Here is a 23,935-nt window from a genome sequence, read left to right on the forward strand (position 1 = left end):
AGATACACCTAGAATACCTTTAGATTCTGATCCAAGCACAAATATATCTTTTCATGATTCTAGAAATAAATATTCTATACTCTTGCCCTGCAATTTTCAGTTCACATCATAGCCATTTCCCTATTTTTTTTTTTTTTTTTTTTTTACAAAATCTTTATAGATAAGAGAAAGTGCTTATGAAACAAATTACCAAGTAGTGCTGGAGAAATCATGTTGGAAAATGATACACTGAAATTCTGTTTTCCAGTCTAAGTTCTAATGTGCTGTGTGCTAGGTCACCTCAGTCATGTCCGACTCTTTTGCAACCCCATGGACTATAGTCCACCAGGCTCCTCTGTCCATGGAATTCTCCAGGCAAGAATAGTGGAGTGGTTTGCAATAACTACAGCAATTTCCCAACGTTTTCAACAAGCTGACCAGTATTAGCATTCTTTAATTCCTTTTTTCTTTTGGGTGCCACAGCTTTATTCTCTTTAGATCTACTATCTTTTTTTTTTTTTTTAATTGCAGAATAATTGCTTTACAATATTGTGTTAGTTTCTGCCATATATCAACATGAATCAGTCATAGGTGTATATATGTCCCCTCTCATTTATTCTTTATTGAAAAAGAAGTCTACCTCACTGGCAATCACTCCATACCATATTGCCCATTTAATGATAATTCTCTCAAATTCAGGTCGAAGTGCTTTCTGCAAGGAAAAGTGCCAAGAGTTATCACTCTCATGGGAATGTTTAACAAGGGTCAAGTTTGACTTTTTTTAAAACATGGAATTGCTAAGTAAAATACATGATTCATACTTTTTCTTTCTTCTCCAGAGTTTTCAGATACACAGTTCGAGAGAGCTAATGGAGAGCTTTTTTCCCACACACACTATTTTCACACTTGTTCTTTCCAATACATGTAATCCTGGAGGAATGGAAGGAGGGAACAAGGGAATGAGGGGCTGAAGGGAGAAAGGGAAAGAGGGAGGGAGAAAGGGAGGCAAGGAGGAAGGGATATACTCTGCTGAAAGATTTCCAGGCTAGTTACATCCATAGGGTTTCTCTTCTGTATGAGTTGCCTGATGTCTAATAAGTTTAGAACTATTAATGAAAGCTTTCCCACACTGATTACACGTAAAGGGTTTCTCTCCAGTATGAGTTCTTTGATGTACGATAAGTCGAGCACTTAAGCTGAATGTTTTTCCACACTGATTACATTCATAGGGTTTCTCTCCAGTATGAGTTCTCTGATGTTGAGTAAGGCATGAACTCTGCCTGAAGGATTTTCCACACTGACTGCACTCATAGGGCTTTTCGCCAGTGTGAGTTCTCTGATGTACAACAAGGACATAACTCTGGCTGAAGGACTTCCCACACTGATTACATTCATAGGGTTTTTCTCCAGTATGAGTTCTCTGATGCATAACAAGGTGAGAGCTGCGGTTGAAAGATTTCCCACACTCATTACATTCGTAGGGTTTCTCTCCAGTGTGAGTTCTTTGGTGTGCAACAAGTTGAGAGCTCCAGCTGAAGGATTTTCCACACTGATTACACTCAAAGGGTTTTTCTCCTGTGTGAGTTCTCTGGTGGGCAACAAGTTTGTAACTTTGACTAAAAGACTTTCCACATTGATTGCATTCATAGGGCTTTTCTCCAGTATGAATTCTTTGATGGGCAATAAGTTTATAGCTCTGGATAAATGATTTCCCACATTGATTACATTCGTAGGGCTTCTCTCCAGTATGAGTTCTTTGATGTGCGATAAGTTTGTAGCTCTGTCTAAATGACTTTCCACACTGATTGCACTCATAAGGCTTCTCTCCAGTATGAGTTCTCTGATGCACAACAAGGACATAGCTCTGGCTAAAGGATTTCCCACACTGATTACATCTATAAGGTTTCTCTCCAGTATGAGTTCTTTGATGGGAAACAAGGTGAGAGCTGCGGCTGAATGATTTCCCACATTCGTTACATTCATAAGGTTTCTCCCCTGTATGAGTTCTCTGGTGTGCAACAAGATGAGAGCTCCAACTGAAGGATTTCCCACACTGATTACATTCAAACGGCTTCTCTTCAGAATGATTTCTCATGTTTTGAGCAAGGGATGAACTCTCGGAGGTCTTACGACATTTATACTGACTCTCTCCAGTGGAGTTTCTCTGTTGTTCATTATGGGATATGCTGTGGTTCAAAATTTGCCCACATTCCTTAAAATCAAAGGATCTTCCTTGTGCATGTATTTTCTCATGTATGTTTAAGGGTGTACCATGGTTAAAAGGTTGAATACTGTCACTAAATCCATAGGATTTATCTTCTGTTTGAGTTCTTGTAAACTGAATAAAATGAATACTCTGGGGGAGGTTTCCAAATTCATTATTTTCACAGAGTTTCTCTGTATCAGTAATCATCTGATGAGTGTTTACCATAGAATTATAATGTAATTTTTTAACATGTGAAGCATGTTTATGAAAACGGTTTCTTATAGGTATCAACTGTGATGAAAGAAGATTGGAATTCAGACCAGCCTTCTCCTCAGGGCTATCATTTTTGCAGTCTCTCTCATGAGTAATGGCGTTCCTGTGAGTAAATGTCACTTCCTTCAAAAGTCTCTCTTGTTTTTCCTGTTGCTTCTCCAACAGCTCCTTACAATCTTGAAATTCTTCACATGAAGATAACCAAGGATCATCTCTTGTCAACTTTTCTATCTTCACGCTATGGGATAGTTTGTCATCAAAAATGCTCTGCTTCAATCTCGATTCTCTTCTTCCAAGTGCAGTTGCCGAGTCTGGAAGAAAGCAAAACAGAACACCTAGCCAAAAATTGTTAGAGCTGGAATAGGGGGGGAAAAGCTGACAAGAAAGTATGAAAATTATATGTGGATTTATTTTCAGCTATGGACCTATAATATGAATTGAAAAGCAAAAGGATGAGATGAGCAGTAAGCAGAGAACTACCACAGTCAGATAGCATAACAAGGAATTAATATGAAACTATTTCAATCTTAGTGTTGCTGAATAAAGACTTTATATATCAAATATCTCCATATTTCAAAATAGGATCATCTATGCAGAACTTACAGGATTGCAAAACAATTCTGCAGTTCTTAGTAAAAACACAGAGGATCCTTTCTATCCTCTTTAGTGCTAGACACATGTTCACTGAAATAGAAATTAGTGTCTGCATTTCTAGGACTTTCTGAAGGCATGAAACTTGTTAGTACAGTGGTGTTAGTAAGACGAAGTCAAACAACTTTGTGAACCAGGCAAAAATAATGAGTGCACTGTTATCCCAGGTTCCCTAAAGGCCTTAGAGGCTAATATGGCCCCATGGATTCTTTTGGTCCCAAGTGAGAGAGGATGGAGATATGCTCATACACAGAAGCCTGAGTGGCTATTAGGCCAAGCAACAGAAGGTACATTTGGGAAAAAGTGGTAATGTATATAGTCCTCTTCGAGTGGGAGAAAAGAGAAAATGTGGCATGCCCTATGGGGATTTTTCATACAAATCACCTGTGAAAGAAAGTGAAAGTGTTAGTCATTCAGTTGTGTCTGACTCTTTTCAACCCCAATGGACTATAACCCACGAGGCTCCTCTGTCCATGGGATTCCCTAGGCAATAATACTGGAGTGGATTGCCATTTCCTTCTCCAGGGGATCTTCCTGACCCAGGGATTGAACCCGCATCTCCTGCATTGGCAGGCTGATTCTTTACCACTCAGCCACCAGGGAAGTCTATACCTGTAATGACTCCTAAATGTCTATTTCTCACCTGGATATGCATGTGGGAAAATTCTTTTTATATTCATCCTCTTGTTCGAACTAGATTACATCTAGTTTGGAAAGCTGAGAGGAAAGATACAGAACTTTGGGTGTCTGGACTGGGGACAAAAGAAAGTCACTGCAGAATCTGGTCCCTGTCTTTGGCTCTTAGGAACCTAGAAGACTGAATAAGCTCAAACTCACAAAGTTGTACCTTTGCTACCCTACAAACTAAAACTATATCTTCAGCATACTAATCTTTATGTGGCCAAAATCATTCTGGCCTCTGAACTCCCTAGATCCTGATCTGTGGAAATGAGAAATTATTTCAATATACAGATACCATTAAAAGGGACTGTACTCTTACCCCAAGAGTCCCTGTGGTTTTCCAGGATCACATCTCTGTCCAGGGTCCTCTGAGCAGAGCTCAAAGTGCCTTCTTCTTCCTGAGTGAAGTCCACAGTCACTATTTTGAAGTTCACTCCCTCCTAAAACAGGACACACATTCCTACTCAGCTGGGTATCATTTCCTTCCAGTGTTCAGAGAGGAAAAGTTTGACAGAAGGAAGAAGGAAAACCTGATGGCCTGGAAACAGTCCTGAGATAGTCAACATTTAAAAGATTCTAGGGGTATAAGTACCTTTTAGGCAAGCCCCTTTGGGTTTTGGATGCTGGACCTGTTTATATATAACCCCAAAGAGGAACATCAGAAAGAACTGACACACTGTTTTCTTTTTTGTAGACCTTAAAGAAAATGCTAATTCTGATTTTTGTGTTGGTGAATATAGAATTCCAACTTAGCAATTCCCTCAAAATTATCAAGAAACTAACAGAACAGGTTCAGCAAATTTTTAACTGCCAAACGTCAGAGAGCAAATATTTTAGGCTTAGCAAGCCATACAGCCTCTATTACAATTAGTCAGCTCTGCTGCTATAGCACGACAGCAGCCACAGAAAATATATGAACAAATGGTTGTGGCTATATTACAATAAAACTTTACTTACAAAAACAGGTGATGGGCCAGATTTGGCACACAGCTTTGTTGATGCAGAGAATGAAATGTGGGACAGAAAATGAAACGTGGGCCTTAATGAAAGGCAGGATGTATAAGCTAAGAGCACTGGATTTGGAAAAGAGACTTGGGTTTTTTCCTCTATTAAGAGCATATGTCTGAATTTTTTTTTAATGTATCTAATCTGACTGTCTTTTAATAGTGAGGTTATTCCATTTCTACTTATTAGGCTTAACCATACCCAACTCATTATGTTGTTGAGTGAATTAAATTGTAATGATACATCAAAAGCCATTAGCAGAGTTTACTGAACAAAACACAAAGGATGGTAATTATCAGGATGCTTAGGTTTGAGAACACTGAAAAATTAAATGACAGTCAATGAGAGACCTTTATCCTGAACTCTTAGTCTCCAGAAAACAGTTCTATTTTGCCCACACTATGAGCTGCACCACAGAGCCTGTCATTACTGCCATGTAAAGGGGGTCTCTTGAGCTGCCTCCTGTAAGCAGGAAGAACCCTCCTTTTACGACTCTGTGTGTGTGTTTGTGTGTGTGTGTTTTAGTCACTCAGTCATGTCCGACTCTGCGACTCCATGGACTACAGCCCACCAGGCTTCTTTGTCCATGGAACTTTCCAGGCAAGGATACTGGAGTGGGTTGCCATTTCCTTCTTCACCTTTTTGGACTATTAGGTGGTAAATCAAACTATACTCCAATAATTTTTTTTTTAATTGAGTTAAAAAAAAAAAGACTATTGGGCAGGAATTTTGTCCCAAAAAAGTACTGGATGTGATCTGTTCTTACCCAAAGGCAGCTAAAGCCACTGAAGTCGAATGCCACTTGCCAAGACATTTTAAAATAGATGGAGTGTTCTTAAGCTGTGGTTCATGAATAGGACACAAGGTCCCTGAAGCCCATGAAACTTGATGCAAAATGCTACTGTACTTGCATTTTTCTAAGCTATGGCTCATAATTTTCACTAAAAATCTCAAAGATTTTCATAATGAGCCCAAAATGAGATTCAGAAAACTGCTCCCTGTGTTCAACATGGATCTATAGGTACTGTTTTTCAACTTCCAATCCATGCTTCCTTTAAAAACTTTTTTTAAATTTACTTACTTATTTTTTGGCTGCACTAGGTCTTTGTTGCTATGTGGGCTTTTCTCTAGTTGTGCTGAGTGGGGGCTACGCCCTAGTTGTGATGCCTGGGCTTCTTATTGCAGTGGCTTGTCGTGTTGCAGGGCTAGGGCTCTAGATCACAGGCTCAGTAGTCGTGGCTCACAGGCCCACATGTGGGATTTCCCAGAGAAATCGAACCTGTGTCTCCTGCATTGGCAGGCAGATTCTTTACCACTGAGCTACCAAGGAAGCCCCATGCTTCTTTTTCATTAACATGCCCCTTCAGTGTTTAATGTAGGTCCCTTTAATAGCAAACTTCTTCAGATGTCAAATAATACTAGACTAGATTATCACCCCCTCTCCACCTCAAGCTTTATATTCTCAAAGTTCCAGAAATTTCTATCATAAGACCCACCACTCTTTCTTATCATTTGCATAGTGGAAATCTTGGTTACTAGGCTGTAATCCATGATGGCAGCGACAAGGTATTTATTTAACTCCAGTGCTTAGTATGGTATTGGTGTATAGTACAGACTAAATGCATATTTGGTAACTTATTTCAGTAAGTGAATCAACAGTATATCAACAGACTTTGTAATACATCAAAATAATCCTGGTTCAAATTCTGATTTAAGTCCTCCCTGTTCACCTGAATCTCACAAGGCTTATCACATACTCATTAGAAAAAGTCCCTTAAGTATGGATACTGGCTTTTCTGGACTTCTATCCCTTCTTATTCTATACTTCATCTACTTGTCCCCAGCTCCCCACTGCTCAAAATTCCTTCCCAAACCTTTCAGTTTGGGAATTCTTCTATAATAATGAAATCCTACATCTTCACCAAATATTCTCTCTACATCCCTGTGTTTTTTTTTTTTTTAATAAGTATAGTAGTCTTTTTTTTTTTGGCTGTGCTAGGTCTTCATTGCTGGGCTTTTCTCTCTAGTTGCAGCAAGTGGGGGCTACTCTATAGCTGCAGTGTGTGGGTTTCTCATTGCAGCGGCTTCTCTTGTCGTGGAGCATGGAATCTCAGACTCTAGGGCCACGGCACGGAATTCAGTGGTCATGGCATGTGGGCTCCGCAGCACAGGCTCAATAGTTGTGGCACATAGGCTTAGGTGCTCTGCGGCACGTGGGATCTTCCTGGATTAGGGATCAAACACGTCTCTTGCACTGGCAGGTGGATTCTTTACCACTGACCCATCAGGCATGCCCCATTCCTGAGCTAATAGAAACCTACACTTCCCCCCAAGGACTCCCTCCTCTGCAGACCTCACAGGCTCAGGGTGGTCATGCTCTCCCATCCAGGGGTCTCAGCATCAAAGGTGGAAAAGAGTGTGTATCCTCCCAGAAACCCTGAAACTCAGGCCATTTACCTCACTTCTTGGAGCTTTGTTCTACCAATAACTTGAACACCACCTCCCTTCCATTCCACTGAAGATTTATATTAGTAACACCTAGGATTTATCCTCTAATTCAACAACTTGTATTGTCTTGTCTTGGATGGTCTATAGCATCCATTTGTAGAGTTCTCTGGTAATAACAGAAAAATAACTGACACTCTGTGCGGTGTCAGGCAACGTGTTAAACCTGTTGCAAAAATTTGTTCTTGTTGTTTAGTCGCTGTGTCCAGCTCTTTTTTCACCCCGTGGACTGTAGCCCGCCATGGGATTTCCCAGGTAAGAATACTGGGTTGGGGGGGTGGTGCCAGTTCTTCCTTCAGGTGTCCTGACCCAGGGATTGAACCTGTGTCTCCTGCACTGGCAGGCGGATTCTTTACCACTTTAGCCACCAGAGAAACCCACTGCATAAATTACTGTTCACTGATTTCTTACAAGGTCCCTGAGAAAATACTATTAGCACCACCATTTTTCAGAGGAAAAGCTAGAAGGTTAGAGAAATTCACACATATGCCTAAGGTTAGTAACTGGGATGCAACTTCAAGTTTCCCTAACATCACAGACTATGTTCTCAGTCATCAACTCGTACAGCCAGCCTGACTTCCAGCCCCTCACTCTTAGCCTGAGACCCTAGATCTTGAAACCACCATAAAGTACTCCACCTCTCAAGTCACACACAGAGAACTGCTCACTCTTTCATTACAACATCAGATTTCTCCACTTTACTTGCTCAACTGTCCCCTTTACTCTTCTTATTCTTAGATGGTTTGGGGTCTTCATTCTATTGAAACACCTACTATTACTATTCTCCAGTCTGTAGTCTTTTCCTTTCTGTTTAGTATCCTTTTTATCTTTTCTATCTTACTTATTCAATTGAGAGTCTATGGATCATTCATCTTAATCTTTCTATTTGATATAGTCAAAAATTCCCTTTCAAATACTGCCTTAAACCTGTGGGCTGTGGGGCTTCCATTGAATGTAACTAAATACATCTAAATATCAACCTGCCCTCCATTATTACTAATGGCCACTATCTCAGAATGCCATCTGATGTGAAGAGCCAACTCATTGGAAAAGACCCTGATGCTTGGAGAGATTGAGGGTAGGAGGACAAGTGAGTGAAAGAGGATGAGATGGCTGGACAGCACCGCCAACTCAACTGACATGAGTCTGAGCAAACTCCAGGAGATACTGAAGCACAGGTAAGCCTGGCATGTCCACAGAGTTGCAGAGGCGACACGACTTAGCGACCAAACAACAATTTCAGAATGAATTTTTGGGACTGACCAGCAAACCCCACTGTACCTCCTGAAGCAGCCTGTCTCCCCTAATCCAAGTTACTAACTTTAAGCCTTCTCCACTCTTCATCCAACATCTCTCCATTCTGATTACCACCCTCATGCTCAACAGATAATTTCACCTAATGGTTCACAGAGAAAAATGCAAGCCTTCCAATAATACCCTCAACCTCACTTTTCTTATATGAGCCCTTCTTCCTCTATGTTCTGAATTAATTCCCCTGACACTAATCAAGGACTGTTTTTTTAATGGCTATTTTTTATTTTTATACAATTTTGAAAGGTTACTTTCCATTTACAGTTATTACAAAATATTGGCTATATTGCCCATGTTGTATAATCTACCCTCAAGCCTGTCTTATACTCCATACTTTATACCTCCCAATTCTTCCCCTCAGTTCCTGCCACCTCCAGCACTGGTAACCACTAGCTTGTTCTCTGTATCTGTGAGTTCTGCTTTATAGTTGTAGCTTCTCTCTCTCCTGATCCTGAACTTTTTTTTCACTTCCTCTTTCCTGCAACCATTTAAACCAAGCCAAATTCTTTCAAACGTTTAGGGGGAAGAAAATGACAACCCACACTCTCAAATTTCCATACAGTTATAACCAACTTTGTGTAAAAGGTGTCCATTCATCTCAATTTCCTCATTTTCTGGTCATTTTCTAATCAGTTCACTTCAATGTGGCTTCTGCTGCCTGCCAGCCATGCACATTTCTCAATCGAAAGACACAGAGGCCCTGTCCAACTCACCTGGGATGGGACGGCCAGTGACCGGGCATCTTCTCCCTCAATCTTGATGATAATCTCCTGAGGAAGGAGAGATTCCTGAGAAGGCAGAGCAGATGAGAAAAAGGAGAATAATCAGGGCTCAACATGCCTACTGTGAGTTGGCTAGGACCCAACAGACCACCTGTTTTAACACATCCCACTGACAAAACTTCTGCTCCTTCCCACCGGTAAGCTCAGGTAGGCCACGTGGGGAGAGATATGGGATACCCAGAGGAGCAATGAAGCATGAGACATGGCCTGATATCTCTGTGCATCTTCCAGACCAGCCCAGTTAGCAGCTGAATGGAGCTGAGTGACCCCAGACACCATATAGAAGGAAAGAACTGTCCAGCTGGGCCCTGCCTGAATTCCTGGACCACAGAATCGTAAGCAAATAGGATGGAATACAGCATGACTGAAGAATGATAAAGGAAAAGAACACCAAATTAACTTCATAAAATGTTTGGCAAAAAATACCACCGATAAGAGCACCACTAATAAGAATCTATACTGTTACAATTTCTTCCAAATCAGGAAGAAAACGGTAGAGACTTCCCTGGTGGTCCAGTGGCTAAGACTCTGAGCTCCCAACGCAGGGGGTCCAGGTTCCATCCCTAGTCAGGGAACTAGATCCCACCTGCTACAACTAAGACCCAACACAGCCAAATAAATACATATTTTTTAAAAAAAGAAAGAAAGAAAAAGGTCGCTTCAACAGAAAAATGGACAAAGGAAAATGCACAGGCAACTCAACTATGAAGAAATAAAACAGCCAGTGAATACACAAAAAGATGCTCATCTCTTTCAATCAGATAAAAATCATATCTCTATTTCTATAACTATCTCTGTGCATTAGAGACCATAAATTCACACTGACATTTCCAATTTAACAACACATTTTATTCTGGCCTCCCTGCTTTCTACATTTTTACCTTCCTTCCCTGGCTCCCATTATTCTATTTATATTTACTTCTTTGCTCAAACCCCTGTATGTAACCAATATCCCAACCACATGGACTATTTCTTCAGCCTGTGCTGATGACCCCTCCCCTGGTGGCCCACGATTTAAGAGATTCATATTCATATACGCTCAGTGGAGTTTTAAGTTGATACAACCTTCCTGGATTGGCAATATATGTTTTAAAATAACATTTTACTTGGAAATAGTTTAAAACTCACAAGAAGTTACAAAAATAGAACAGACTTCCTGTGTATCCTTCACCCAGTTCCCCCCAATGATAGTATCGTATACAACCAGAGCACACTGTCAAAACCACGAAACTGATATTAGAGCCACATTTTTAACTCAGGTACACACTTTATCCCGATTTTATCAGTTTTTATATATACTCTTTGCCTTTATGCTTATTTTTTAATGGTAATGTTTAAAAATATGTAACATCCAGTAAGTCTACTTGAAAGTATTTCCTTAGGAAATAATAGAAAATACACTTAGGGAATTCCCTGGCAGTCTAGTGGTTAGGACTTAGGACTTGTACTGCCGTGGCCTGAGTTCAGTCCCTGGTCGGGAAACGAAGATCCTGCAAGCCGTGCAGAACAGTCCCACCCTCCCACCCTCCCCCACCCAGCCCCAGAAAAAAACAAAGTACATTTAAATACATATACAAGAAAGCTCATTAAAAAGTTACATTAACATAGCAAAAATGGGAGGAGGGATTAAGTGTCCATTAGTAAGTGACTATTTAAATAAATTATGCTTCATCCAGGTAACTGACTACTCTTCAGCAGCCAAGAGAAGAAAAGATAGATTTGTATGGATTGAGGCATACAAATGACAGAAAGATGTCTGTAACATATTGTTGAGTAAAAAAAAAATTAAGGACAGCAATATGGACTATGAATAAATTTTTATAGAATATAAACAAGCACAGAAAAATCTGGAAAGACAGTCTCAAAAGCATTAAAAGCAGTTGTATTTTGGAAATGCAGAATTGAGGGACAGGCTCACAGTCTGTGTTTCAACACTGTATCCATTTTTAAATGACATGTGTTTTCCTATATTCAATACAGAGAAACAAAACAGCAAAAAATGTTTCCTCTTGAATAATCACTTTGAAACAAGGCAATTCCTTTGTGGCTTCCTGAAGTTTTTACTACGGAGTCTAATGATTCAATCCGTCAACTGACAGTTCCTTCAAGAACAGGCCTATCTCTTTTCATTGCACTTTACAGATACTGCCTTTTAGAAACTGAAGGTCTGTGGCAACATCACATCAAGTGCGTCTATTGGTTCCATCTTGCCAACAGCATCTGGCCACTGTCTGTGTCACGTGTCATTAATTCTCAAAACATTTAAAACTTTTTAAGCATTACTGTATTTGTCATGGTGATCTGTGATCAGTGATCTCTGATGTTACTATTGTGATTGTTTGGGGCTTCCCAGTGGCTCAGCTGTAAAAAATCCTCTTGCAATGCAGGAGACTTGGGTTCAACCCCTGGGTCCAGAAGATCCCCTGGAGAATGAAATGGCAACCCACTCCAGTATTCCTGCCTGGGAAATCCCATGGACAGAGGAGCCTGGCAGGCTACAGTCCATGGGGTTGCAAAGAGTCAGACAGGACTCAGCTACTAAATAACAACAAAACTGTGATTGTTCTGGGATGTCAAGAATCGTGTCCACATATAAGAGGGCAAATTTAACCCATAAATGTTGTGTAGATTCTGACTGCTCCACTGACGAGCCCTTCCTCTGTCTCTCTCCCTCTCCTCAGGACTCCTTAATTCTCTGAAACACAACGATATTTAATTAGGCCAATCAATAGCCCTTCAGGAGCCTCTAAGTGTTCAGGTGAAAGAGAGAGTTTCATGTCTCTCAATTTAAAAGCTAGAAAGGATTAAGCTTAATATGGAAAGCATGTGAAAGCTGAGACAGGCCGAAAGCGAAACCTCTAGCACCTAACAGTTAGCCAAGTTCTGAATACAGAGAAAAAGCTCTTAAGGGAAATGAAAAGTGCTACTCCAGTGAGCACACGGATGACAAGAAAGCAAAACAGCTTTATTTATGATATGGAGAAAGTAAGTAGTCTAGAGAAGATCAAACCAGCCACAACATTCCCTTCAGCCAAAACCTCATCCACAGGAACGTCCTATCCCTTAAATTCTGTGAAGGCTGAGAGAGGTGAGGACGCTGCAGAAGAAAAGTTTGAAGCTACCAGAGACTGGTTCATAAGGTTTAAGGAAAGAAGCTGTTTCCTGTGACATAAAAGTGCAAAGTCAAACAGCAAGTGCTGATGAAGAAGCCGCAGCAAGTTATGCAGAAGATCTAGCTAGGTAGTTATCGAAGGTGGCTATACTCAGCAACAGATCTTCCATGTAGACAAAACAGCCTTATACTGGAATAAGATACCATCTAGGACTTTCCTAGCTAGAGAGGAGAATCGATGTTTGGCTTCAAAGTTTCAGAGGACAGGCTGACACTCTTGTTAGGGGCCAATGCAGCTGGTGACTAATTTAAAGCCAGTGTTCATTTACCACTCTGAAAATCCTAGGGCCCTTAAAAATTATGTTAAATTACTCTGCCTGTGCTCTATAAATGGAAAAACAAAGCCTGGATGATGGCATATCTCTTTACAACATGGTTCACCAAACATGTTAAGCCTGCTGTTGAGACCTATTGCTCAGAAGATTCTTTTCAAAATATTACTGCTCACCTGAGAGCTCTGATGGAGATGTACAATGAGGTTAATGTTGTTTTGATGCCAGCTAACACAACTTCCATTCTGCAGCCCATGAAGAGGGATCATTTCAGCTCTCAAGTCTTATTATTTGAGAAATGCATTTCACAAGGTTATAGCTGCCAAAGACAGTGATTCTGCTGGTGGATCTGGGCCAAGAAAATCGAAAATCTTCTGGAAAGGATTCATCAGTCTAGATACCATTAAGGAGGTGTGTGTGTGTGTGTGTGTGTGTGTGTGTGTGTGTGTGTGTGTAAAATCTTCTGGAAAGGATTCATCAGTCTAGATACCATTAAGGAGATGTGTGTGTGTGTGTGTGTGTAAAATCTTCTGGAAAGGATTCATCAGTCTAGATACCATTAAGGAGGTGTGTGTGTATGTGTGTGTGTGTGTGTGTGTGTGTGTGTGTGTAAAATCTTCTGGAAAGGATTCATCAGTCTAGATACCATTAAGGAGATGTGTGTGTGTGTGTGTGTGTGTGTGTGTGTGTGTAAAATCTTCTGGAAAGGATTCATCAGTCTAGATACCATTAAGGAGGTGTGTGTGTGTGTGTGTGTGTGTAAAATCTTCTGGAAAGGATTCATCAGTCTAGATACCATTAAGGAGATGTGTGTGTGTGTGTGTGTGTGTGTGTGTGTGTGTGTGTGTAAAATCTTCTGGAAAGGATTCATCAGTCTAGATACCATTAAGGAGATATGTGTGTGTGTGTGTGTGTGTGTGTGTGTGTGTGTGTGTGTGTGTGTGCTCCCGCGCGCATGCACACATGCTCAGTCATGTCTGACTCTTTGTGACGCCATGGACTGTGGCCTGCCAGGATCTTCTGTCCATGGGATTTTTCAGGCAAGAATACTGGAGTGGGCTGCCATTTCCTCCTCCAGGAGACCTATGGGAAGAGGTCAAAATACCAATATTAACAGGAGTTTGGATGAAGCTGATGCTAACCCTCATGGATGACTTTGAGGAGTTTAAGACTTCAGTGGAGGAAGTCCCTGTAGATGAAGTGAAAATATCAAGAGAACTAGAGTTAGAAGTGGAGCCTGAAGGTGGGACTGAATTGCTGCAATCTCATGGAAAAAAACTTTAATGAACGAGGAATGGTTTCTTATGGATGGGCAAAGAAAGTGGTTTCTTGAGTTGGAATCAATCCCTGGTGAAGATGCTGGTGAAATGACAACAAAGTATTGGACTTCCCTGATGGTCCAGAGATTAAGAATCTGCCTGCCAAAGCAGTGGACATGGGTTCAATCCCTAGTCCGGGAAGAGCCTACAAGTTGTGGGGCAACTAAGCCCGAGGGCCCTAGAGCCTGTGCTCCACAACAGAAGCTACCACAGTGAGAAGCCTACGGACCCCAACTAGAGAGTAGCTTCACTCTCCACAACTAGAGAAAGCCTGTGCACAGCAACGAAGACCTTAGTGCAGCCAAAAGAAAGAAAGAAAACCTTAAAAAAAAAAAAGAAATCAGAATATGACCTGAAGTTAGTTGATAACGCAGCAGGAGGGTGAGAGGATTGATTGCTATTCTGAAAGAAGTTATATTTTCAGTTATGTGGGTTAATGCTACCAGACAGCACCTGCAGGCTACAGAGATATTGTTTATAAACAAACAAAGCAATTGGATAAGGCAAATTTCACTGTTACCTTCTTTTAAAAAATTGCTATGGCCACCCTAACTTTCAGCAACCACCACCCTCATCGGTCAGCACCCACCAATGAGGCAAGGCCCTCCACCAGCAAAAAGATTATGACTTGCTGAAGGCTCAGATGTTGATCAGCAATTTTTAGCAATAAGATATTTTAAAATTAAGGTGTGTACATTGTTACGGGGCTTCCCTGGTGGCTCAGTGGTAAAGAATCTGCCTACTAATGCAGGAGACTGGGGTTCGATCCCTGGGTCAGAAAGATCCCCTGGAGAAGGAAATGGCAACCCAATCCAGTATTTTTGCCTGGGAAATCCCATGGACAGAGGAGCCTGCGGGTTTACAGTCCATGGGGTTGCAAAAGAGTTGGATGCAACTCAGCAACAACAAAAACATTGCTTATTTAGACCCAGTGCTACTGCACACTTAACAGACTCCAGTATAGTGTACACATAACTCTGATATGCACTGGGAAACCAAAACATTCATGTGCCTCCCACTGATACGGGACAGAGTAAAGGGACAAAGTAGGCAATTAAACAGTTAATCCCACTAGGGGATTGTAAGTAAAGAAAAAAGTATAGGAGACCCCTGTAAGTTAATGATCACTCAAGAAAGCAGGCTTGCCTAGCAACAAAACCGGGCAGGAGGAGCATATGAGACACGTCCCCCAAAGAATAAAACAATGGTGGTGTGAGACCCACATCCTGATAGGCGAGCTCAGTAAGTTAATGATTCCTATGACACGCTCCTCTGTGTGCACAAAAACAAAAATATAAGCAAATGGTGACATTCTGTTTACTAAAACCTGAGACAATGCACCATTTTTAGCATTAGCATATGTTACTTACGCTTATGCAAAAGAGCATAATCTCTTTTGTTCATTTCCACTGTGCCGTGACAGTCCTATGACCATGTAGGGACAAGAAAACTTCCCTGCCCAATGTGGAGGAGGAGTTGATGATGGAAGCATGACGTCTACTCAAGAAGGAGGAAGGTGGTCCTCTCCCGCTCCTCACTTTTCCCTTGATTATAAAACTGTAGCCCACTAAGTTTCAGGGGCATGGTCCCCTCTCGGCCGCCTGCTTATAAGCCTCACAAGTGTCCTATCCTAATAAGTTGCTTTTTTAGCTATCACTTTGCCTCACTGTGCTGACATATAAAGAACTGGAGCTCTTCGGAGCCCCAGAAATGCCACCCAGCAGTTTCTGTCGTAAGTCATGTCTGACTCTTTGTGACTCCCTGGACTATAGCACACCAGGCTTCTCTGTCCTCTACTGACTCCTGGTGTTCGCTCAAATTCATGTCCATTGAATTGGTGATGCTGTCTAACCATCTCATCCTCTGCCACCTCCTTTTCTTCCAGCCCTCAATCTTTCCCAGCATCAGGGTCTTTTCCAGTGAGACGGCTCTTCACATCAGCTGGCCGATATACTGGGGCTTCAGCTTCAGCATCAGTGCTTCCAGTGAATATTCAGGGTTGATTTCCCTTAGGATGGGCCTAAAGTGGTTTCACCATGACCCTTTCTAGATTTCCTTATCTGATCAACTCCTCTGTAAGTAACTGATCTCCCATGTCCACTGCTACGCTCTCTTCCACACAGGCACCCCTTGGCCCACCAGGACTCTGCTGCCCCACAGGAGGCTGGCCTCTGCCAAGAAGCCCTTGTCATGCTGCCTGGGCTCTGACTCTGCAGGCCTCTTCTCACGTGCCACTTGGATGTGGACTCTGCGTCAATGCCCTTAACATCCTGCCTGAGCTCTGATACTCTACACTGGGGCACTCTCATGTGTAGATCGGAGAAGGCAATGGCACCCCACTCCAGTACTCTTGCCTGGAAAATCCCATGGATGGAGGAGCCTGGTAGGCTGCAGTCCATGGGGTCGCGAAGAGTCGGGCACGACTGAGCGACTTCACTTTCGCTTTTCACTTTCATGCATTGGAGAAGGAAATGGCAACCCACTCCAGTGTTCTTGCCTGGAGAATCCCAGAGACAGAGGAGCCTGGTGGGCTGCCGTCTATGGGGTCGCACAGAGTCGGACACGACTGATGCGACTTAGCAGCAGCAGCATGTATAGATGTTCTCTGCCTGCTCAGGCTGTGACATGCCACACCAGGAGGCACCTCCACCCCCAAACACGGGTGCCTGTCTCACCCTGCTGTGGCTCAGACACCCCAAGCTGGACCAGCCCTTGCATGGACACCCCCACTGCACTTGGGCTACCCACACTGGTGCATCCACTCTCGGGAAGTCCTTCTCACCAGCTCTGTTCCTGTCACCCCAAACGAGCACCTCCTCCTCTGTATGGGCACTTACCTCACCTGACCTGGGCTCAGACTCCTGATGCCACCTCCTCACCCTGCTTGGTCACTGACATCCCCACACATGGACACCCTCGTCACCCTGATCAGGCTGTGACGCCCCACGGTAGGCAGCCCTCCCTTAGCTGCTGACACCTACCTGGCTCTGCCCCACCTAACAGCTTCAGGACTGAACTGTTCAGGAAGGGAAAGGCGAAATTCTAATTTAACTAATTTTTTTTAAGTTTGATTTTTTTTTTTAATGTGGGCCATTTGTAAAGTCTTTATTGAAGGTATTACAATATTGTTTCTGTTTTATGTTTTGGTTTTTTTGGCTGGGAGGCATGGGGGATCTTAGCTCTCCAACCAGGGATTGAACCCACACCCCCTGCATTGGATGCTGCTACTGCTGCTGCTAAGTCGCTTCAGTCGTGTCTGACTCTGTGCGACCCCACAGACAGCAGCCCACCAGGCTCCCCCATCCCTGGGATTCTCCAGGCAAGAACACTGGAGTGGGTTGCCATTTCCGTCTCCAATGCAGGAAAGTGAAAAGTCAAAGTGAAGTCGCTCAGTCGTGTCCGACTCTTAGCGACCCCATGGACTGCAGCCCACCAGGCTCCTCCGTCCATGGGATTTTCCAGGCAAGAGTCCTGGAGTGGGGTGCCATTGCCTTCTCCCCTGCATTGGATGGAGAAGTCTTAATTGCTGGCCCACCAGGGAAGTCCCCTAATTTAACATTTTAAAGAAATGAAATGTTCTCAAAGAATATGTCCTGTAGGAAAATGCTTTAAACTGTTTATTTCCTAGACTTAAAATGCACTGCATAAAAGGACAAAAATAGAGCTAAATGAAAACAGAAAGTCACTTGGAATACAACTTACAGATAATCTTTGTTAACTGATAAATTTATAACATATTTTCCATGTACATGCAAATTACACCCCTTTATAAAAAGCATTTTGAAATGCTATTTACTTAACACAGATCATAAATATCTTTTCAGCCTATCAGTAGCTACACTGAATTCCATTCAAGGTTTTACTATAACTCATTTAACTCTCTTCTTGCATTGAATATTCTTGAAATTTCTTTCCAATTGCTATTCCCAAGCAAAGCTGTGAGTTGCTGGTTAAGAGGGAAACCGCACCCTAAGGGCTTTGCACTGTCGTTGTTTAGTTGCTCAGCTGTGTCCAACTCTTTGCAACCCTACGGACTGTAGCCCGCCAGGCTCCCCTGTCCATGGAATTCTCTAGGCAAGAATACTGGAGTGGGTTGCCATTTCCTTCTCCAGGGCATCTTCCCCACCCAGGGACTGAACTCACATCTCCTACATTGGCAGGCAGATTCTTTATCACTGAGCCACCAAGGAAGCCCAGTGCTTTTGATACGAGATGCCAAATTCCTTCCAGAAAGAGTTATTTGGGTTACAAGGGTGAGGGAGTGTAGGGAGCTCCATAAAATGAATAAAAAGTGTTAGAAGCTTGCTGACTTGGAGGGACCAGAAGCCCCAAGACATGACAAAGAGAGCCAGACAGCCTCCCATGCCCAGAGGATCAGACTGTGAGGCATAGGGGGAGCAAACTCTAGTCTCCCAGGAGAAGGGAAGCTCCACTCACCTGCATGCAGGCCTTCAGGGACCCTTGGGGCTTTTCATCCTGCTCTTCCATGCTCTCCTTCAGGCACAGGCAGGGGCCTGAGATCCTGAGCTGCAAGAGGAGAAGCCCTGAGTATAGCATCCTCCTGTAGGTCCACTGTGGGCCACACCCCACTATCAGCCTCTGCTTCAGGGATGCAGTCTCCATGGCAACTGTGTTTCTAGAAGCTCCTGCCCAGATAGTCTTGCCTGAATAGCTATGCTTGTACCTAGTCGCTAGCCCCTCTCCCAGGCCAAGACTCTGCAGTTCCACTGGATGTTCCAGTGTCTGGGGCCTCTGGACCACCCACCTGGAAGCCCACCATGTGCCCAAGCTCCACCCTACACCCATCACCAAAATCTGCAGCATGAATCAGTCTATGTCCCACTGGATCCTGGGACCCAACCCCCCATCCCGCCCTGCACTCCTAAAAACACCCAGCACACTGAGGATCCCCTAGTGTCCACCTGCCACCCTCAACCTGAATCTGCAGACCCAAATCAGCACTTCTTCCTAGCGCAAACAGCAGGGCTCTGGGCTTGATGGTGTTGTTTACTTGCTAAGTCATGTCCGACTCTTGCAACCCCATGGACTGTAAACCTACAAGGCTCCTCTGTCCATGGGATTTCCTAGGAAAGAATACTCGAGTGGGTTGCCCTTCACTTCCCAGGGCATCTTCCCATCCCAGGGATCGAACCTTTGTCTCCTGCACCGCAGGTGGATTCTTTAGCAGAGCCACCATGTAGCCCCCTGGGCTTGATGACCCAAACGCCTGATTAACTGCGTGAAGTTCATTACTTAGCCGTGCCCCTCCCAGGATCCTATCCTTCCACTGACCCTCCAGCACCTGTCGACTGCCTCTCACTTCCTGTTCAAAAAGCCAAGCATAAGCACAGAGCTCAGCTACACCCACGACCTCCTCCCTCCTGGGATCGGTGGGCCTCTACCAGAAGAGTGCCAGGCCAGACTCCCCACCACTCAAAATCCTCCTAGGCCCCCCATCAACCCCCCATCACCGCTGAATCCAAAACATGGCCAGCATGGGGCTGGAGGTCGCCCTGACAAACACAGTACCTGCTAGTCCCTCCTAGGCCCTGAATGTGGACCTGTTGTTTGTGTACCGGCTCGATGTTTCTGGGTTTGAGACTCGAACAGCTCCTGGCAAATCCCCGCCTCCACAAGCCATCCCTGCCCCATTGCTCTCTCTACCCATCCCTCAGCCCCCCTGGATCCTCACTCAAACAGTACAGTGTGAGTTCATAATGCAGCTGTACCCTGAACCTGCACCCAAACCGCTTTCTCCACCAATCTCCCCAAGCCCCTACGTGCGTCGCACCTGGGACGCGCGCAGAGCACAGTACCGGGATCTGCAGTTGCCCCAGCATCACCACCAACTTCTGCGATCTGAGGCTGAAGCACCGCCCACGCAGGTCCCAGATCCCCCACCCACATACTCAGTCCCAGCCACCCGCCTAGACCCTGCGCATGCGCGCACCAGGCACCCGGCGTTGCCCCGCCCCCTCACCAACCTGAGCGTCCACCAGCTCGAGGGCCAGGCAGGGCCTGTCACAGCTTCGGTGCCCACCACTGCTCTGCGGCAAGACGAGCTCGGTTAGGCAATTCTCTGCCACGACTCTGCACACGACAGACTAGCCTTAAGCTAGTTCTATCCCCTCCCTTAGTCGGCATCCACAAGGCCGCTCAGCTTAACCGCCAAAGGGCCGAGGTGCACGGAGATTGCAAGCGTCCGCGCGCGGGACAATGGCTGCACTTCTGGCCGAACGCGGAAGTGCGTTTGGACTCTGCGAGCCGGAACTACAATTCCCAGAAGCCTCGGCGATGCGGGCGGTGATTTGGGGGTGGTTCCAGCTTCATACCCGGGGTGGACTCGGGAGGTGGCCGGCCACACTAGAACCAGGTGTCAAAATTGAATTAGCGGCTGAGGGGTGCGAGTGTGCGGGTCCGAGTTTTTGCGCGGCGTTGAGACTAGGAGCCAGATCGGAAATGGAGGCCAAAAAACCGATGCATGGGAAGTGGCTGTCTTGGGAAAGGCCGGCCCTAGGCTCGGCTTGACGTTCAGGAGTGACAGTGAAAACGGGATGCGGTTGGAAACGTATTTTCATACAGCTTTATTTTTAAGCTTTCTCCTTTAATACTGTCAAGAAACTGTAGTTTTCCTCACGTGAATCTGACTTTAACAACAAAAAATTACTGCTGTTTGAAATGTAATCTCTACCCCCAAAGTTTCTTATAGCTGGTTATTGTGATTGATTTTTTTAAGTATTTATTTTGTATCTGGTTAACCTACTGAAATGTTCTGAATTCTTACAGTATTCCATTTGATTTTCCTGGCTTCTCTAGTGAGCCAGTCATCTACAGATAGTAATTTCATCTCTTCCTTACCGGTATTTTAAACCAGATACTCCCTTTTACAGAAAATGAAACTGAAGCCCAGTAATATTAACAGGTTGTATTGTAAGGGCAGAATTAGTATTAGAGTTCAAGAAGTCTGACTCTGCAAAGTACATTGGTAGAAACATGGGATGGGGAGGGACAGTTTCAGTTTAGGGAGGTGAAAAATTCGGGACATGGAAGACGGTGAGATTTTCACAATAATATCAATGCACTTAGTGCCATTGAACTGTATGGTTAAATATGGTTGAGATAGTATGTTTTAAATTATGTGACTTTTACCACAATAAAAGAGAAAAATCTGACTCTGGAATCCATGCTCTTAATTTCTGTATTACGCAATTTGCCCCTTGCCTACATACCAGGATCTTTCCTCTACATAAGCAATTCTCAGTTTACAAACAAGACAGATAAAGGAGCTTCCCTGGTGGCTCAGCAATAAAGAATCCGCCTACCAATGCAGAAGACATGGGTTCAATCCCTGTCCCAGGAAGATCCCACAAACCATGGAATATATCTATTGAGCCTGTGCTAGAGCCCAGGAACTGCAACTACTGAAGCCTGTTGGCCCTAGAACCCACGCTCAGCAAGAGAAGCTCACGCATCAAAACTAGCGAGTAGCTCCCGCTCACCACAACTAGAGAAAAGCCCAAGGAGTAACAAAGACCCAGCACAGCCAGTAAATAAAATCATTTTTAAAAAAGACAGAGAAAGGTTCACATTTATTTATAAGAGAAGCAAAAAAAAGCCCTACAAATTTAGTAAAATATATAGAGACATTAGTAGAAGCCTTCGAAACTACTGAGATAAAAGACATACAAATGCTACATTACAATGGTTGTGTTGTAAAGAGGTCAAATATTGTAGATTGATCTACAGATTTAGTAAAATAAGACAAAATCACGATGGGGTTTTTGGAGTGTTATCTTCTCTTTTTTTCTGTTCACTTTTTCATTTTCATTGTTTTTTTCACTTCAAGATATTCAGACATTAAAGCACTAGTACTATATAGCTTAAAACTGACTTTGTCTTCTGTTTTGCCATTTTTTTTTCTTTAAAAACGAATAAAATGGTAATATCTACTTGCAAGAGCACCTGAATCCCTGACCTAACCTGAATATCACAGACTTTGGAATAGCTACTCCTGAGGAACAGAAACTCATTCTACACAGATGACCATCTAACCCAGAGATTTCTCTCTCAGTTGTTTGAGGATTGGCTGAGACCCAAGTTTCATACTGAGGTTCTATTGGCCAGGAGTTGGGTGAGGGCTCAACAACTACGGAAGAGCAAACAAGTTTTGAATTCATTTGCTTCAAAGACAAAGATAAGGGAGAGGGAGAGTGTAATCTGTCTCTCTGATATCCGGGGAAGCGAGGAGGAAGTTCTCAGCAGGATAAAAAGGACAGTCCTTTTCCTTTGCTGAATCTGCCTCAAACTATAAATGTTGGAGGGACCAGTGCTTAGTCTGTCAGCCCCTACTCATCTCTGTCTTCATCTACTCTCTTTGGGATCTGTAGGGAAAAAGGTTAATTCAGCAGGTCTGAATTGCTCAAACCCTACCTATTTCCCTCAAAAAGCCTATTTCCAAGGACTAGTTCTTGGTCAACTTCCTGGAAACTGAGGAACATGGTTTCTTCCAGACTTCACCACCTGTACCTTTTCCTTTTGCTGATTTTACTCTCTGTCCTTTTGCTGTCATGAGCCATAACAATGATCATAACAACTTGGAGGTCTTGTGAATGCTTTTAGCAAATCATTGAGCCTGAGGGTGGTCCTGGGGACCCCTGACACAAGATCTCATCTAACTCCATAACTTCAAATCCCACTGACAATTCCCAATGTATATTTCCAGCCCTGCTCTATCTAGACTTTTTTTTTTTAATTTCTATTTACAGGTTTCTCAACATAAAGCAATCTCTTTCAACTTAACTGAGGTGGCTGACCACATCCATGACCAAATTCACCTCTAAACTGGAATTCAGTTGCTGACCCAGCCCCAGCCTCAGATTTCTTGTCGGCACCAGGGGGCACGGCGTTTCGTCTGTAGGTGTTTCTGTCGGCTTCCCCTTGCGTGAGCCTTGCAGGTCACTCCCCCTGTAGACCTTTGGGCCATGGCCGGCCAGTCTCAGGATGGCTGTGGTGCAGGGTGGCAGGCACAATCTCAGGGGACAGGTTGGAGGATGCCCTTGTTGGTGAGGTACCAGTAAACGTGTCTCCAGGCAAACTGTTCCTTCACATAGCCTCGTGGTTTGAGAGACTGCGTGGCTTTCAAGACGTGCAGATTGGGCACGTTCTTGTCTGCCAGCTCCAGGTGATACTGTATGTGGACATCCTTCTTGGCCACCATCACCCCCTCCTTAAAAAGGAGTGCATAAATGGCAATCCATTTCTTCTTGGGCATCAACATCATGACGGCTGCTGCGTCTGGGGCTGGAGCTGGAAAGGGAGCTACCTAGACTGTTATGAACATTTGCCTGCTCTGCTTGATCCCTGACATGTCAAACCAAATTCTTGATTTCTCTCTCTGTCCCAGATTTACTCCTTCCCCACTGTCGCTTCAGAAAGTGGCCTGAAGAAACTGTCATCCAGTTGCTCTGGCCAGAAACCTGGGAGTCATCCTAGACTCCTTGTTCCCTTTAGCAAATCTCATCCTCACATCTCCACCCCTGAGTCTCTTGGGATTCAAAGCATCTTGTGCCTGCACCTCCCTAGGTGCCTCATTCCCATGCTTCATTCTGTGTTTTCTCTTGTCATCTCTTAACAGCTCCTTGCTCCTTATCCTCTACCATGATTTGAAAAGACACTGCTTGTCTGACCCGTGGGTACATCCCATGCTCCACTCCGGCTGACTCAGGCTCACACTTCTCCCTGCCTGCTGTGTCCATCAACGATATATGTAGTAAACACTA

The 23,935-nt window shown here is 43.8% G+C and overlaps 1 protein-coding gene and 1 pseudogene across 1 annotated transcript; both read right to left on the reverse strand.

Annotated features, from left to right (window-relative positions):
* Positions 1-748: 748 nt before the first annotated feature.
* Positions 749-18,936, reverse strand: ZNF180 (zinc finger protein 180). Its single transcript, XM_052656804.1, has 5 exons — positions 18,922-18,936; positions 18,594-18,683; positions 9,325-9,399; positions 4,110-4,230; positions 749-2,769 (listed from the first exon to the last, which is right to left on the reverse strand). The coding sequence occupies exons 1-5, from the start codon at positions 18,934-18,936 to the stop codon at positions 1,025-1,027; spliced, it is 2,046 nt and encodes a 681-aa protein (XP_052512764.1). The 3' UTR covers positions 749-1,024.
* A 4,010-nt stretch (positions 18,937-22,946) lies between these two features.
* LOC128063981 (40S ribosomal protein S10-like) lies at positions 22,947-23,433 on the reverse strand (annotated as a pseudogene).
* Positions 23,434-23,935: the final 502 nt, after the last annotated feature.

The sequence above is a fragment of the Budorcas taxicolor genome, chromosome 18 (genome assembly GCF_023091745.1).
Source record: "Budorcas taxicolor isolate Tak-1 chromosome 18, Takin1.1, whole genome shotgun sequence".
Lineage (NCBI taxonomy): Eukaryota > Metazoa > Chordata > Mammalia > Artiodactyla > Bovidae > Budorcas > Budorcas taxicolor.

Excerpts from the sequence above, each read along its gene's own strand:
- ZNF180 (XM_052656804.1), bottom strand. Across the intron at positions 9,400-18,593 it reads CCCTGAAGGCCTGCATGCAG|GAATCTCTCCTTCCTCAGGA; the intron begins GTGAGTGGAGCT and ends CTGCCTTCTCAG. Across the intron at positions 4,231-9,324 it reads CACTGGCCGTCCCATCCCAG|GAGGGAGTGAACTTCAAAAT; the intron begins GTGAGTTGGACA and ends GTCCTGTTTTAG.